Source organism: Lithobates pipiens, unplaced genomic scaffold (assembly GCF_037356315.1).
Source record: "Lithobates pipiens isolate NorthernLeopardFrog02 unplaced genomic scaffold, aLitPip1_a1.2 Scaffold_30, whole genome shotgun sequence".
NCBI lineage: Eukaryota > Metazoa > Chordata > Amphibia > Anura > Ranidae > Lithobates > Lithobates pipiens.
In genome coordinates this window covers 36,566,878-36,584,601 of record NW_027507791.1, presented here as the reverse complement: position 1 = coordinate 36,584,601, position 17,724 = coordinate 36,566,878, and the positions used below count along the sequence as shown (strand labels likewise).

The 17,724-nt window shown below is 46.6% G+C and overlaps 2 protein-coding genes across 3 annotated transcripts in view; one reads left to right on the top strand and one right to left on the bottom strand.

Annotated features, from left to right (window-relative positions):
* LOC143942631 (NACHT, LRR and PYD domains-containing protein 12-like) overlaps positions 1-17,724 on the top strand; it is a 1,996,551-nt gene that overhangs the window by 462,704 nt on the left and 1,516,123 nt on the right. The window lies entirely within an intron of this gene.
* LOC143942634 (NACHT, LRR and PYD domains-containing protein 3-like) overlaps positions 1-17,724 on the bottom strand; it is a 111,144-nt gene that overhangs the window by 36,196 nt on the left and 57,224 nt on the right. For both annotated transcript variants that reach the window (XM_077463999.1, XM_077463998.1), the window contains exon 5: positions 6,006-6,071. In XM_077463999.1, the coding sequence (XP_077320125.1) occupies positions 6,006-6,071 (66 nt within the window). The remainder of the gene's footprint in view (positions 1-6,005; positions 6,072-17,724) is intronic.

The window sequence follows — 17,724 nt, the reverse complement described above, 5'->3', positions numbered from 1 at the left end:
TCCTCAGCCAATGCACCATTCATTTTGAGCTCCAGCCTCAAAACTTTCTGTCTGATCGGGCAAAGGTAGCCTATATCATTTCCCTCCTCTCCGGTGAAGCTTTAGCCTGGGCTGCTGGCCTGTGGGAGAAAAATGATCCAGTGGTTTCCAGCCTGTCCAACTTCTTGAAGCTCTTTCATAATATCTTCGAGGAGCCAGCTCGGGTTTCTTCTGCGGCTAGTGCCCTTTTACGCCTTCGCCAAGAATCTTGTTCAGTGGGACAATATGCACTTCAGTTCCGTATCCTCACAGCTGAATTGAGCTGGAACAATGAGGCCCTGGTCGCAACCTTTTTACATGGCCTCTCTGACCGAGTGAAGGACGAATTAGCAGGAAGAGCTATCCCCGCAGGTCTGGACGATGTAATTTCCTTATGCAATCAGATTGACATTCGTTTCCAGGAGAGGTCCTTGGAAAAAGGATGCCAGCACCCCCTGGGTCCTAGTCAGCCTGAACTTTTTTCCCGTCGCCCTGTGGAGCATCCTCAGTCTGCTGAGGAACCCATGCAGCTGGGCCGGACCAGACTAACCCCCGAAGAACGTGCTAGACGCAGAACTCTGGGCTTGTGTCTTTATTGTGGGGGCAAGGGTCATTTTCGTGACTCCTGCTCACTTCATCCGGGAAACGCTCAGGTCTAATACATTTGGAAGGTGGAGTATTGGACCCAGAAACATCACCTCCTCGTCTTCTTTTTCCAGTGTTCCTCCATGTAGGCACTTCTCCCCAATCAGTCCTAGCATATCTGGACTCCGGGGCTGCCGGCAATTTTATGGACTGGAGAACTGCTTCTTCCATGAAGCTTACCCTTTCTCCCCTCGCTACTCCACTGGTAGTCTCGGCAATTGATGGCACTGTGCTCCCAGGGGGCCCTATCTGTTTCCAGACGCTACCTATTAGGATGTCGGTAGGGATACTCCACCAGGAGTGGATCTCCTTCCTCATCCTACCCAAGGCCTCTACCCCCATTGTATTGGGCCTTCCTTGGCTACAGCTCCACTCGCCACATGTGGACTGGGTCTCTGGGCAGATCCTGGCTTGGGGTCCTTCGTGTTTCTCATCCTGTCTTCTCAAGTTGACCCCCAAGGGGAAACTTCCCATTGCTACCAAATCTGTATCGTCTGATCTTCTCACGGCATACAGCGATTTCCGTGATGCGTTCTGTAAGAAGTCTGCTAAGGTGCTTCCTCCCCACAGATCTTTTGACTGTGCTATTGACCTTGTCCCTGGAGCAACCCTGCCCAGGGGTTGTACCTATCCTCTGTCCATTCCAGAGACCCAGGCAATGTCTGAGTATGTTGCCGAGAATCTGGAGAGAGGTTTCACCCGGAAATCCTCATCACCTGCAGGAGCAGGGTTCTTTTTCCGTGCCAAAAAGGATGGTACCCTCAGACCCTGCATCGACTATAGAGGTTTAAACGCAGTGACTATCAAAAACCGATACCCCCTTACCTCTAATATCTGAGCTATTCAACAGGTTGAAGGGGGCTTCCATTTTCACCAAGTTGGATCTCAGAGGTGCATACAATCTCATTCGAATATGGGAAGGTGACGAATGGAAGACCGCGTTTAACACTAGGGACGGGCATTACGAATACCTGGTTATGCCTTTTGGTTTGTGTAATGCTCCAGCTGTGTTCCAGAACTTTGTCAATTAAATATTCAGGGATCTACTGTACCAGTTTGTTGTCATCTATCTGGATGATATTTGTCATCCTTTCTGAAAATCTGCCTGCTCACAGAAACCATGTACGCACCGTACTTCAGCGCCTTAGAGAGAACAATCTCTATGCCAAGATGGAGAAATGTTCCTTTGAATGTTCCGAGGTCCTGTTTCTGGGATGTTTTGTTTCTAGTGCGGGTCTTCGCATGGATCCTGGAAAGGTCTCAGCCATTACCAACTGGCCCCTTCCCGCTAGCCTCAAGGCCACACAGCGCTTTCTTGGCTTCACAAATTATTATAGGCAGTTCATAAGGAATTACTCTTCCATTGCCGCGCCTATTAACCCTTTGACCAAGAAGGGTGCGAATGCCAAAGACTGGCCTCCCGAGGCTGTCTCTGCGTTTCACGATCTGAAAACAGGCCTTTGTCTTTGGACCTCTCTTGAGGAGACCAAATCCTGGGGACCCATTTTTTATTGGAGTAGACGCGTCTTCGATGGGGGTGGGAGCTGTGCTTCTTCAGTTCTTTGAGAAGAAACGTCAACCATGTGCGTTCTTCTCCAAAAAAAATTCTCAGGCAGAGAGAAATTATGCCATTGGTGATCGGGAACTTCTCGCAATTAAATTGGCGTTGGAGGAGTGGCGTCATCTCTTGGAATGTTCCCCTCACTCCATAACGATCTTTACTGATCATAAGAATCTACAGTACCTACAGAATGCTAAATGTTTGAACCCCAGACAGGCCAGGTGGAGTCTCTTCTTTTCCCATTTTAAATTCACGATTACGTACAAACCTGGTTCCTGCAACGGTCGAGCTGATGCGCTCTCTAGGTCATTTGACACTTTGGACGAGGAGTCCAACCCTGATCCTGAGCCGATCATTCCTACCTCATGCATTGTTGCCCATTCTACCACCCTGGAATCAAAAATTCCTCCTGGCAAGACCTTTGTTCCCACGGAGCTAAGAACTAAGATCCTTCGTTGGAGACATGATTCCAAGGTGGCAGGTCATGCTGGGTTCCTCCGATCCTTCCTGCTCATCAGTCGTCACTACTGGTGGCCTAATCTCCGCTCTTATGTTAAAGACTACGTTAAGGCTTGTCACGTTTGTGCTCAGTCTAAATCTTCCACTCAAGCCCCTGCTGGTCTTCTCATGCCCTTGCCCATTCCTAAGGAGCCCTGGTCTCATATCGCCATGGATTTTATCACTGACCTTCCACTGTCGGAGAATAATACGGCCATTTGGGTAGTAATCGATCGGTTCTCAAAGATGGCTCATTTTGTTCCTCTTCCTGGTCTCCCTTCTGCCCCTGCCTTGGTTCCCATTTTTGTACGAGAGATTTTCCGCCTTCATGGTGTTCCTTCTCATGTCGTTTCGGACATGGGTGTGCAGTTTACTTCTCGTTTTTGGAGAGCCTTTTGCAAATCCCTCGACATTACCTTGGATTTTACCTCTTCTTATCATCCCCAATCCAATGGCCAGACAGAGAGTTAATCAGGAGTTGGAGGTCTTTCTCCGTACCTTGGGCTCTGCCCATCATGATGATTGGGCATCACTATTACTGTGGGGTGAGTTCTCCCACAATAATCATGTCAATGTCAGTTCTCAGAAAACACCCTTTGTCACTGTTTATGGAAGACATCCTCTACTCCCTCTTCCTATGACTTGTTCTTCTGACATTCCAGCTTTGGCTACTTTTAAGGAATCATTCAATTCCATGTGGGCCGACGTTCATGATTCCCTCCAGAAAGCTGCCAACAAATTCAAGAGTTTTGCTGACCGTCGCAGGCGTAAGCCACCTTCTTTTCAGCCAGGAGACAAAGTCTGGCTCTCCACCAGGAACATCAAACTCTGGGTTCCTTCTCTCAAATTTGCCCCAAGATTCATTGGTCCGTACACCATAATTTCTAAACTGAATCCGGTTTGTTTCAAGCTCCAGATTCCCAAAAGCCTCAAAATCTCTAACTCCTTCCATGTTGCCCTTCTGAAGCCTTTAGTCCTCAATAAGTTCTCTCGTCCTCTCTCTACCGTAACACCAGTCTCTGAGGATGATCAGGAGTACGAGGTTAGCCAAATTTTGGATTCCCGACTCTGTAGAGGCATTCTCCAGTACCTCGTGGACTGGAAAGGTTTTGGTCCTGAGGAGAGGTTGTGGATTTCGGCTTCCGAGGTCTTTGCACCTCGTCTATTGAGGAAGTTTCATTTGAAGTTCCCCTCTAAACCTGGTCCCAGGCGGGGAAGGGGGAGGCCTCGTAAGAGGGGGGGTACTGTCAAGGTTATGCAATAGAGTTTGTCTGCTTACCCGTCTCCATGTGTTCATCTCTAGAGACCAGCCGACCCTCACCTGACTGCTTTTGTAATCCATCCTCTGGCATGGCTCCACCCTAGCTCCTATCAGAGAACTCTATATTAACCTGTGCACTGCAGGCCAACCCTGCTGATCAACCTTTGTGTGTTAGCTTCCTGCTACCTGCCGTGTGCTCTTCTGTTGTTCCGTTACAGACTTTGGCGTGTCCTTGACTATCCCTGTTTGCCTGTGATCCTGACCTTTTGGTGTGTCCCTGACTATTCCTGTCTGCTTGTGGCCCCGACCTTGGCTTTGTCCCTCACCATCCCTATCCTCCTGTTGCCTACTGTGGGTGTGAGCTGGGGGACCCTGGGGGTCGCGACCTGGAGCCAGTTGCAGCCAAGTCCATCCTCACCACTAGAGGCTCTGGTGAACACCTGCTGGCTCTTAGACTCCGCGCCCCAGGGAATCTTATGCTCTAACCCCAGTGGGATCCATCTTGGTGTTCTGGCAGCCCTGCCCTCCTATCACCTTGACCCCCGTCCGCAGCAGTCAGCCATAGGGTCCACAACCTTGCGGTGCACTGCTGATCCCTATGGTGTGCATCTGTCACCTGGCCTCAAGGTGACCTGACAGAGGGCCTGGGTGCCTTAGCTCAGGTTTTGCAGGTCAAGCTGGTGTATGCCTTTCCTCTCATGGGTCCTACAAATGCTCTGTCAGTCACCTGGCCACCTTATCCTGATTGTGCCATGGTGGCCAAGGAGGGCGTGGTTCGTGACTTTGAAGGCCCTGTCAGTTTCGCCTCCTTGGAGACTCCTGATTTGACCAGATATTCTGTCCCAGGGTCTGGTGTTACACTTCAGGCAAGAATTCTTTCAATTGATGGCTTGGCTACTGAGCGCCAGATCCTCAGACTAAAGGGCTCAGATAGAGTAATAGACACCCTCCATTGATAAAATTGTTTGCCAAAACCTGCCTGATAAAGCCAAAATACTTTTGGGAGAATGTGCTGAGAACAGAGGAAACTAAATTACAGCTTTTTGGTAAACCCCGTAATTTTACTGTTTTCAGAAAAAGAAATGGGGCCTTTAAAGAAAAGAATGCGTCCCTATAGTTAAACATGGCAGAGGTTCACTGATGTTTTGGGGTTGCTTTGCTGCTTCGGGCACTGGATGTCTTGACCATGTGCATGGATTTATGAAATCTGAAGACTACCAAAGAATTCTGGGGTGCAATGTAGGGTCCAGTGTCATAAATATGGGTCTCTGTCAGAGGTCATGGGAGTTTCAGCAGGACTATGACCCAAAAACAAAGTGTTGAACTGGCCAGCAGTGAGTCCAGATCGATCCCATTGAGCACCTGTGGAGAGATCTCAAAACAGCAGTTGGGAAGAGGAACCCTTCCAATCAGAGACCTGGAGCAGTTGGTGAAAGAAGAGTGGAGGGAGATGGAGATGGAAAAATAACTTAAATCAAAGGGGTATGCTACCAAATACTAAATTGAGGGTGCCAATAATTTTGTCCAGTTAATTATTGTAGTTTTGCGTGGAATGTGTCAGATTTGGCTTTTTATGTCATACCAATACAAAAAAAAGAAATAAACATGAGAATGCCTAAACATTTGTAATTGCAACAATTTTCTGGGTGAAGTGTTCCATTATCTGACAGAAATGCAGGGGTGTCAAAGTTTTTGGCAAATGAGATATAGATAGATATATATATATATATATATTTTTTTTTTTTTTTTTACATTTTACAGCTTTTTCATGCCTCTTGTAAAAAACATCTTGTTTACAAAGCTCAAAATTTCAAGCTAAAATTCACACACAAACAAGTAAATAAGTCGCAGCAGTGACTCCTACCCCTGCCTCTCCAAGGCTGTCTTGTATAGTATATTTTGTTCTGGGTTTATATACTGGTTTTTTTTTTTTTTTACATACATTGTATGACCAGAAGGGGAAAAAAAAAATTCAGGGAACACAGTTTTAGAGAACATTTGAGACATTTTTCATCGTATTACCTTTCAGCTCCCGAGTCAGCGAGTGTCCATGTTCATCCAGAAGTATCTCATCCACCAGATGATCACCTATAGAGAAATAGAGAGGTAAAAGCTTTGACTTGATCAAATTCATTTGATGCAGACTCACAAAATTATGTATAGGGACCCCCCCCCCCCCCAGTGGAAAAGAAAACCCTCAGCACTGGGGTGGCCTGACATTACACCAGGGTGGATCAATGGCCACGGAGGACTGAAAATAATGTTGTGTGCCAGTAACACTTTATTTTTTCAGATGTTTATTTTCTCCAGGATCACAGAGAGGGTTAGGGCATCAGATGCCTCCAGCAATATATTTAAAAAAAACTTAGTCAACTATGGAATCCTCATTCTACTCACCTAATATCTTAATAGACACTCTCCTGCTAACACCTGCGGGCTTTCCCCCAAACACAAAGACCACTTTCCCACCAATCACATCATCCCTGATGGTTTGGAAGAAATTAAACTTTGACATGTCTTTACAGCACCCATACCATACCCTACCAATTCCTCTCATAACTCTAATGACACATTAGAAAAACCTCAAGCTACAACAATGGTTAGCACTTGAGATTGATAACTTAACGGACCTCTATACTAAAGTACTCTCTAGAAACCTTCCGAGATCTCTAAGCTGAATTTCACCTTCCAGACTCGGAAGCATATACCTACATGAGGATTTCTCATTTTCTTAAACATTCTAAATTTCCCCTTGAGATTACAATACCTGAACCTCTACACCAATTCTATACTTACACAGTATACCCCAAACATGGTATCTCCATACTATATGCAACCCTAAATGACAATCGACCCTATTCCCTAACCACTACACTCTCAAAGTGGAGTGAAGAACTAAATATCAATGTCACCCAGGATATGTGGGCACAAGCATTTCAACTGACCTATGCAGCCTCCCACTGCTCCAATCACCAGGAATATTATCAAAAAATATGCATAGGTGGTACCCAACACCCTACCTTCTATCAAACATCTTCCAGGGGCACCCAGCTAACTGTTGGAGATCTTGTGGAAGTGTTGGACTATAGCACACATTTTGTGGTTTTGCAGATTTAGAACCTCCTTCTGGAGACCAATATTTTCCTCAATTTCTACTCTATCACATACCCCCTCTACCCTCAACCCTTCACTAGCTCTACTCCACATGGAGAAATTTCCTCCCAGGTCAAGGGCTGTAATCCTACACTTGCTACTTGCAGCAAAACTGAATATTACTAAGCTCTGGAAAAAAGCAGAACCATTTCCAGTACAATTACAGACCTAAACCTCCAATGTGAAATGGAGAAAATAGTGACTAGAAAAAAAATTATGTATGAGAAAATGTAATTATAAACTGGAGGTCTTGGTTATTTCCCCCTCAATGCACTGTGACTATTTGAACTGTAGATCTAACTTGTTTTCTCTGACTCCCCATGTAAAACCTTTAAATACTATGCTGGTGCTTCCTATCACCTATCTTGTCTCTTTCCATACCCCTCCCCTCTAATCCCCCCTTCTTTCCCATTAACCTACCCTCCTCCCCACCGACTGGAACCAAAATTGTTAACACCTAAAGCTTGTTTATGCTTATGCTGTTTTTTTCCCAAGACCAGTTTTTTGCCACTGGACCTGAACAATTTTAAACCTTGCATAGTTTTGATCCAGTCGGAACATCCGACCTGTTGTAAGAAATGTACACCATGTTAATTTTCATGAAATCTTTATTAAAGAAATATTGAATAGAAGCATCACATCATCGGCATTAGTCAACTCAATAGCAGTATCGTCATACACCTTAGTAAGTTTTACATCATCACATTACATTTTAACACTTGCCTCCCCACTGAAGAGTGAGTGCAGTGTGGAAAGTCCTTTTCTGCACCAACAGTGGATGGCCCAGCTGGGATCACTTCAAATGTGAGCAATCCCACAGTCAGTCTTTCCTATGACTTTAACAGCAACAGTCTTACCCATCAGTGTAGCAGGTCTTGCCATGTTCACTTTAGTACATCGACTTTCTTCTGCTGCACTTCCACTGGCCCACTCCCTCTGGGGGCCATAGGATGAAACTAAAGAAGGCATCTCCAGCTGTTTAGCACCCCCTGCAGGCACAACAGGAATTTCCTCCCTGTTTCCAGGGGTGACTGCAAACATTTTAAAACAGGAATGCCATGCCCCAGTTGACCACATTCCAGGAATGGTACTTGGCACTTGGTACTTTACTTTCTCCTGTTGCTAAGGGAGATGGCACTCTCCCAACATGCAGAAACTCACTGGCATCTTTATGGGGATGGTGGGCCACCTCTTCCCTGTAGCTCCTCCTTCCTGTTGACACATTTTCTCCTGTTGCTAATGGAAGTGGTGCTCTCCCAGCTGCACTTTACTGACACTCCCAAACACACACTTCTCTCTCCATGAAGTGGTGTTGCTTTAAACTTGCCACAATCCCCTTTGTCTTGCGGTCCACAGACCTGACATCACAGGCATTGCTATGGGCAACCGCACTCCTCTCAAACTTCTGGTAAGCCTGTTACTCACTCCTGGCGCTCACAGCAGGCTTCCCAAACACAGATGCAGACCTTTTCTTTGCTAGGTAACTTTACACTGGAGCCTGGGACAAAGGGCAACTGGAGACTGCATGCCCCCACTCACTGCACCAAACAGTGCTTTTCCCTGAGTCTCTTGTCCAGGCTTCCAACACTGCATCCTCTTTCAAGCTTAAGACTCTGCACATTAATCACTGGTCTTGTGTTGCTAGAGGCAATGGCAGCCACAGTCTTCCTCCTTGGAAAGCTCTGTTCAGGCATGTATGAGGCTCGTTCAAGTGGTAACAACCCCTCTAGCCACAGAGCTATGTCTTTCATCTCAGCCATCCTTGCTTCTTTTTTCATTTTGACTGCCCCATCTTCACAGTTACTCCACAACACTTTTGCACAGTTCAGCAACAAAATGGAGCACCGTCTCTTTTAGTTACCGTATTTATCGATGTATAACACGCACTTTTTCCCCCTTAAAATCAGGGGAAAATCGCGGGTGTGTGTTATACGCCGATCCGCCGCAATTCCCTTGCGATTTTTGGGCTCCGGGCGGCTTTAAGCCGCCTTCGGCCCTTCTCGCGGCTTTCGGCCGCCTTCGGCCCTTCTCTGCGGTTTTCGAGAGCGGCCGAAAGCCTCTGAGTACAGCCGAGGCGGGCGAAAGGCTCAGAGTACTGCCAAGGCAGCCGAAAACCACAGAGAAGCGGCGAGAGCGGCCGAAAGCCTCCAAGTACGGCCGAAAGCCACCGAGTACGGTGCTATTTTTAAAAACAAAAGCTGAGGGGACAAGGCTGCAATGACAGACAAACTGCATGACGGAAAGGCTGCAATGACAAGGCTGCAATGACGGACAGGCTGCAGGCTGCAATGATTGACAGGCTGCAGGCTGCAATGACAAGGCTGCAATGACAAGGCTGCAATGATGGACAGGCTGCATGACAAGGCTGCAATGACGGACATGCTGCATGACAAGGCTGCAAATGACACTGACAAGGCTTCAGATGGACACTGATAAGGCTGCATTGATGGGCATTTAAATGTAAGTTTTTTTTCCTTAAAATTCCCTCCTAAACTTGGGGTGCGTGTTATACGCCGGTGCGTGTTATACGCATATATGGTGTTGGGGTGATATAAGTGCTAAAACCACCCATTCACCTGACAAATCACTCGCCTCTGAAATCCCTGTCAACACCGAGACTACATTCAATATCCAGCCCCCCCGGTCCTTGGCAAAATTGTCCCGGAATGACAGTTTGGAAATGTGGTCACCCTACTCCCAGTGCACACATGCACGCTCTGACTTCTCCCTTGCAAGCCTGGACTCCTCAGGAGGGTGGAGCCCAGAACCATGGCCAGGTGTCTACAAATAGCCCAGCACCCACCTGACCAGTCAGTGTGCCGGTGATTCTCAAAATTAGGACCCAGGACTGGCGATTTTTTCCCACCCAGGTCTCTAAGAAATCCCTGGGCTCCAGGTCCCAAAGTAGACTTTTCTAAGAAATTAGAAAATTGAAATGCCAGTTTCCTCCCAAATACACAAATCCCCTGGAGTCCCTCAGCCTGCTGGGTTGAGAATCCTGTAGAACTACTCGGGTGGGGTACCACACTGCCACATAACACACTGCATTGTTACTGATTGAAGGTTGTTAAATGGCCAGTGCTCTGCAGTTCAGTTGGCACAGAAACTCATATCGCAATGCTAAGAATGTTGGACTTGTATGCTGCAAGCAGGATTTCTTTATTCAGTTAATCTGGAATAGAACTACAGATCCCAAGTGAGTGAGCAAAGGGGCTGGAAGATAAAAAGGAAAGTCCAGGGACCTCTGGAGAGGAAAGAAGAATAAGAGAGCGGCAGGACATGTGTGAGATTTGAGAAGGGGATTTCCAGATCGCTGTTCATACTAAGAGGCAGGATAGTCAATTCTACAGGCAGGTAGATGCGATCATTGCCATTGGGACCACTACATCCATGGGAGGACAGAGAGAAAGGTGGCCTCCCAGCAGCAAGGCCATTGTTTAACACCGCTACATTGAAGGATTGGGTGAGAGGGTTCCTAACCCATACCACACCACAGGGCCACTGATTACCTTACTATTTTACTATAATTACTATTAAAAACATAAAAAAACTAAAATTCCATAAATATATCCCATAGTTTGTAGATGGTATAACTTTTGCACAAACCAATCACTATAGGCCGATTGGGATTTTTTTCATAAAAAAGAATACATATTGGCCATAATTGATGAAATTTGATTTTTTTTTTATTGGGTAAGTTTTTATTGTCATTCTTTTTTGTTTCTAGCTCTCAAAAAATAGAAACCATAGAGGCAATCAAATACCACCAAAAGAAATCTCTATTTCTGGAAAAAAGGACATCAATTTATTTGGGTACAGCGTTGCACGAACGCACAATTGTCAGTTAAAGTAACACAGTACCATATTATAAAGAATGTCCTGGTCATGAAGGGGGTAAATCTTCCAGGGCTGAAGTGGTTAAAGAACCTTTTCACCCAAGCTTTACAATTACAGTATCTCACAAAAGTGAGTACACCCCTCACAAATCTTTTCATGTGACAACACTGAAGAAATGACACTTGTCTACAATGTAAAGTAGTGAGTGTACAGCTTGTATAACAGTGTAAATTTGATGTCCCCTCAAAATAACTCAACACACAGCCATTAATGTCTAAACCACTGGCAACAAAAGTGAGTACACCCCTAAGTGAAAAATGTCCAAATTGGGCCCAAAGTGTCAATATTTTGTGTGGCCGCCATTATTTTCCAGCACTGCCTTAACCCTCTTGGGCATGGAGGTCACCAGATCTTCACAGGTCACCACTGGAGTCCTCTTCCCCTCCTCCATGATGACATCACAGAGCTGGTGGATGTTGGAGACCTTGCGCTTCTCCGCCTTCCGTTTGAGGATGTCCCACGGATGCCCAATAGGGTTTAGGTCTGGAGACATGCTTGGCCAGTCCATCACCTTCACCCTCAGCTTCTTTAGCAAGGCAGTGGTTGTCTTGGAGGTGTCTTTGGGGTGGTTATGTTAGAATACTGCCCTGCGGCCCAGTCTCCAAAGGGAGGGGATCATGCTCTGCTTCAGTATGTCACAGTAAATATTGGCATTCATAGTTCCCTCAATGAACTGTAGCCCCCCAGTGACCATGACACTCCCACCACCATGCTTGACTGTATGCAAGACACACTTATCTTTGTACTCCTCACCTGGTTGCCGTGACACGCACTTGAAACCATCTGAACCAAATAAGTTTATCTTGGTCTCATCAGACCACAGGACATGGTTCCAGTAATCCATGTCCTTATTCTGCTTGTCTTCAGTAAACTGTTTGGGGTCTTTCTTGTGCATCATCTTTAGAAGAGGCTTCCTTCTGGGATGACAGCCATGCAGACCAATTTGATATCATGTGCGGCGTATGGTCTGAGCACTGACAGGCTGACCCCCCCACCCCTACAACCTCTGCAGCAATGCTGGCAGCACTCATACATCTATTTCCTAAAGACAACCTCTGGATATGACACTGAGCATGTACACTCAACTTCTTTGGTCGACCATGGCGAGGCCTGTTCTGAGTGGAACCTGTCCTGTTATACCGCTGTATGGTCCTGGCCATCGTGCTGCAGCTCAGTTTCAGGGTCTTGGCAATCTTCTTATAGCCTAGGCCATCTTTATGTAGAGCAACAATTCTTTTTTTCAGATCCTCAGATCCTCTTTGCCATGAGGTGACATGTTGAACTTCCAGTGACCGGTATGAGAGAGTAAGAGCGATACACCAATTTAACACACCTGCTCCCCATTCACACCTGTATGGAAGAGCCCTGGGGCCATCAAAAAATAAATAAATTCATAATTCTGAGTTTGAAAGTCAGAATTCTGAGATTAAAAGTCAGAATTCTAAAATTCAAAGTCAGAATTATAAGCACTTCCTGTACTATTAACCAAGCCTCCTTCTCAGTTCAACATTTCTATGGCAACCCTGCTTCCCTGCTCATAACTGACTTGTTTATTTCATAGTATTTACTTGTGCTAATTACCTAGTGTTTGCCTGTATGAGTCCTATCAGCGTCAGCTGATAAGACTGCAGAACTGCTGTCCCATTCCCTGGTTTACACTGTATGTGAGGTCACATGGTATATAGGAATAAGCTATGAGTGATTAGCAGTCTGCTGGGAGTTCAGTGCTGTGCCTTAGGAAGTCCTGATAATAGATAGATAAGACATAGAGAGTGTTCCGTAAATCAGGGGAGATCTGGGCATGCTCAGTGACATTATTCTAAAGAACAAAAAGGATTACAACAATACTAAGCAAGTAAGGATATATCGACAAGCAGTGTTCATTGGGGTTTTTTATGCTGATTCACATGGGACAAAGTTGTAGGGGAGGGTTTACAACCACTTTAACAAAGACACACTGATATATTGAGCACACAATGTTGTAGTATATGCTGGCTACTATAAATTAGAGAGTAGAGATTTAGAAGAAAAAACGGTGTGTATATTAGGGTGATCAGATGGGAGCATTAGGGTGTCATCTTCAGTATCCCCGGGGACAGTTCACAATTTCAGGAGACTGGTCATAACAGATCGATCATAGCAATTACTTGTCTGGACTGGTACAGTGGTTTCACTGAGGCCGCGTACACACGTGGCGGACTGTCTGGCCAACTAAATCCGTCAAACAATCCGACAGACAGTCCGTCATACTTTCGAATGAACGGACTTGCCCACACACGGCACTTTTTGAGCGGACTAATACGGTGGACTAAGTCCGCCATACAATCCGCCCTACTTTTGAAATGAACGGACTCGCCCACACACGCGGAGGAAAGTCCGCTCATTTCGAGCGTCTCCAGGTAGGCGGGGCCCGCGAAGGAGACGTCGCTGACCCCGTCGCCTGGAATGGACTTAAAGGGGAACCCCAACACCGAAAAAAATCGGCGTGGGGGTCCCCCCAAGTCCACAACAGACCCTTGTCCGAGCACGCTACCCGGCCGGCCAGGAAAGGGGGGCGAGCGAGCGCCCCCCCCTCCTGAGCCGTACCATGCCGCGTGCCCTCAACATGGGGGGTGCCTTGGGGAAGGGGGGCCGCGCGGCCCCCCCACCCCAAAGCACCTTGTCCCCATGTTGATGAGGACAAGGGCCTCTTCCCGACAACCCTGGCCATTGGTTGTTGGGGTCTGCGGGCGGGGGGCTTATCGGAATCCGGGAGCCCCCTTTAGTAAGGGGGCCCCGGATACCGGCCCCCCACCCTATGTGAATGAGTATGGGGTACAATGTAACCCTACCCATTCACCTGTGAAAAAAAGGACAAAAAAAACACAACACAGGGTTAAAATATTTTATTGCACAGCTCCGGGGGTCTTCCGTCTTCGGGGGTCTTCTCGCCGGACTCCTCCGCTATCTTCTTGTAGCTCTTTTGCTAGCGGAGGAGTCCGGCTTTCTTCCCCCCCACCGGCCTCTTCTCCCGACTTCGGGGGTCTTGTCCCCCTCTTCGGTTCTTCTGCCGGGCCACCGCGCCTTCTTATAGCTCTTTTACAGGCGGTGGCCCAGTCTTCTGTCGCCGCCGTCGGTTCTTCTTCTTCTTCTCCAGGAGATATTGCCTCGATGATCTCTCCGGCCGGAATGCCAGAGCCGCGCTGCGTGGCCACTTATATAGTGACAATGGGGCAGTGTCACATGGCTTTATGTCACATGGGTTGGTGTCACATGGTGACCCCGCCCCCTTACGATGTCATAGTCCCCATGTGACATCAACTCATGTGACCAGCCCATGTGACATATACCATGTGACACTGCCCCATTGTCACTATATAAGTGGCCGCACAGCGCGGCTCTGGCATTCCGGCCGGAGAGATCGTCGAGGCAACATCTCCTGGAGAAGAAGAAGAAGAAGAAGAACGGAAGGCGACGGCGGCGACAGAAGACCGGGCCACCGCCTGTAAAAGAGCTATAAGAAGGCGCGGTGGCCCGGCAGAAGAACCGAAGAGGGGGACAAGACCCCCGAAGTCGGGAGAAGAGGCTGGCGGCGGGGAAGAAAGCCGGACTCCTCCGCTAGCAAAAGAGCTACAAGAAGATAGCGGAGGAGTCCGGCGAGAAGACCCCCGAAGACGTAAGACCCCCGGAGCTGTGCAATAAAATATTTTAACCCTGTGTTGTGTTTTTTTTTGTCCTTTTTTTCACAGGTGAATGGGTAGGGGTACATTGTACCCCATACTCATTCACATAGGGTGGGGGGCCGGTATCCGGGGCCCCCTTATTAAAGGGGGCTCCCGGATTCCGATAAGCCCCCACCCACAGACCCCGACAACCAACGGCCAGGGTTGTCGGGAAGAGGCCCTTGTCCTCATCAACATGGGGACAAGGTGCTTTGGGGTGGGGGGGCCGCGCGGCCCCCCCTTCCCCAAGGCACCCCCCATGTTGAGGGCACGCGGCCTGGTACGGCTCAGGAGGGGGACGCTCGCTCGCCCCCCTTTCCTGGCTGGCTGGGTAGCGTGCTCGGACAAGGGCCTGTTGTGGACTTGGGGGGACCCCCACGCCGATTTTTTGCGGCGTTGGGGTTCCCTTTTAAGTCCATACCAGGCGGCGGGGCCAGCAACGTCTCCTTCGCGGGCCCCGCCTACCTGGATACCCGCTCGAAATGAGCGGACTTTTCTCCGGGCGGGAAAAGTCCGCTCATTTCAAAACTACGGTGGACTGGCACACACACGGGCGGATTGTCTGCCGAAATGTGAGTCCAGCGGACAGTCTTTCCAACATTCCGAAAGACTTAGTCCGCCAGACTGTCCGCTGAAAAAGTCCGCTGAAGCCCACACACGAGCGGACTGTCCGCTGAAATGTGCTTCAGTGGACTAAGTTGGACAGATAGTCCGCCAGTGTGTACACGGCCTGAGAATTAATCTCATATGAAACATAAAAAGCACTAAATTAGAGTCTTTAACTAATAGCATAGAGGTTAGAGTGACAGGCTTATATTGTTGAAGCTGTGGGTTCTTTTTATATATATATATATATATATATATATATATATATATATATATATATATATATATATATATATATATATATATATATATTGATTTTATATTAAACTTATTTTAAAGTATGAGTTAGTGAGGGCTTGAATTATATTTTACTGATATATCCAAATTTATTTCAAGGTATATTAACAAAGACATATTGATAAAATTGTTGTAGATGCTGACTACTATAAGACCCCTTTCACACTGGGGCGCTTTGCAGGCGTTACAGCACTAAAAATAACGCCTGCAAAGTGCCCTGAAAGAGCCGCTGCTGTATCTCCAACGTGAAAGCCCCGAGGGCTTTCACACTGGAGTGGTGGGCTGGCAGTCCACTACAAAAAGTCCTGCTAGCAGCATCTTTAGAGCGGTGTATACACCGTTCCTTCACCTCTCCTGCCCATTGAAATCAATAGGGCAGAACGGCTCTACCGCCAGCAAGAAGGATAAGAAGGAGGATAAGACAGCAAAAAGAGGAAACTATTAATACAGTAGAGGAACCAGAGAACCCAGCACTGCCTGCTTCCCTATATTGTGTGCTATAATTAAGGTAGATTTACATATCCATATATAGAGCAGAAGACATGTATGTCTGCAGAATGATGGTCTGTGGGTGTTACTACATTATTGCTCATTGGTCCTAAAATCTTCTTAATAGAGACTGCTATATTTATAAACTCAGATTTCTGACTTTCAGACTCAGAATTCCGACTTTCAGACTCAGAATTCTGATTTTTTTTTTCAAAAACATAATTCTGTATTTTTTTTGATGGCCCCGGGGCTCTTCCATACACCTGAGACCTTGTAACACTAATGAGTCCCATGACACCGGGGAGGGAAAATGGCTAATTAGGCAAAATTTGGACATTTTTACTTTTGTGTACTGACTTTTGTTGCCAGCGGTTTAGACATTAATGGCTGTGTGTTGAGTTATTTTGAGGGGACGACAAATTTACACTGTTATACAAGCTGTACACTCACTACTTTACATTGTAGACAAGTGTCATTTCTTGAGTGTTGTCACAAAAGAAAAGATAGAAGAAAAGATTTACACATAATGTGAGGGGTGTACTTACTTTTGTTAGATACTGTAGGCCTAAGTATGATAGACCAGAGGTAGCCTGATGTAAGTTCATGACATCCGACGCTCTATAGACCTCTATGGAGCATCCGTTCAGATCCGCCTGAAAAACTGATAGGCGGACCGTAACGGATCGGCCATGTGAAAGAGGCCTAAAGGGAAATGTATGCCTTAGCCTAGGTTCACATTGGAGTTGAACTCGCATGATTTCATACCCGCATGTCAGTCCAACTTTGGGGGCGATTTCAGAGACATCTGTGTGGGTCCTGCACAGATCCGAAGTGGCCAAAAGTAGTACAGAAACTACTTTTGGGAATCGGTGCAGAGCCTGAAAGTCAGCGTTGCACTGATTCAGAGGGTGTCATTGGGGGCAATAGCTGCCGATTTGGCATGCAATTTGACTAGGCTTAACCACTTCAGCTCTGGCAAAAATTTGGGCGCTCAATAACCAGGCCATGTTTTGCGATTCGGCTCTGTGTCGCTTTAACAATTGCACCGTCATGCAACACTGTACCCAAAATTGATGTCCTTTTTTTCCCCGCAAATAGAGCTTTCTTTTGGTGGTATTTGATCACCTTTGCGTTTTTTATTTTTTACGCTATAAACAAAAGAAGAGCGACAATTTTGAAAAAACACAATATCTTACTTTTTGCTATAATAAATATCCCAAATTTTTTATCAAAAGAACACATTTTTTCCTCAGTTTAGGGCCATATGTATTCTTCTACATATTTTTGTTAAAAAAAATTGCAATAAGCGTATATTGATTGGTTTGCGCAAAAGATATAGCGTCTACAAAATAGGGGATAGATTTATGGCATTTTTATTATTTATTTATTTTTTACCATTAATGGTGGCGATCAGCAACATTATGACACATCAGACACTTGACAAATTTTTGAATTATACAGCAATCAGTGCTATAAAAATTCACTGATTACTGTATAAATGTCACTGGCAGGGAAGGGGTTAAAACTAGGGGCCAATCAAGTGGTTAACGTCCACAAGCCAAATCACTTAAAGGGACATACTTCTTCTAAATTATGCT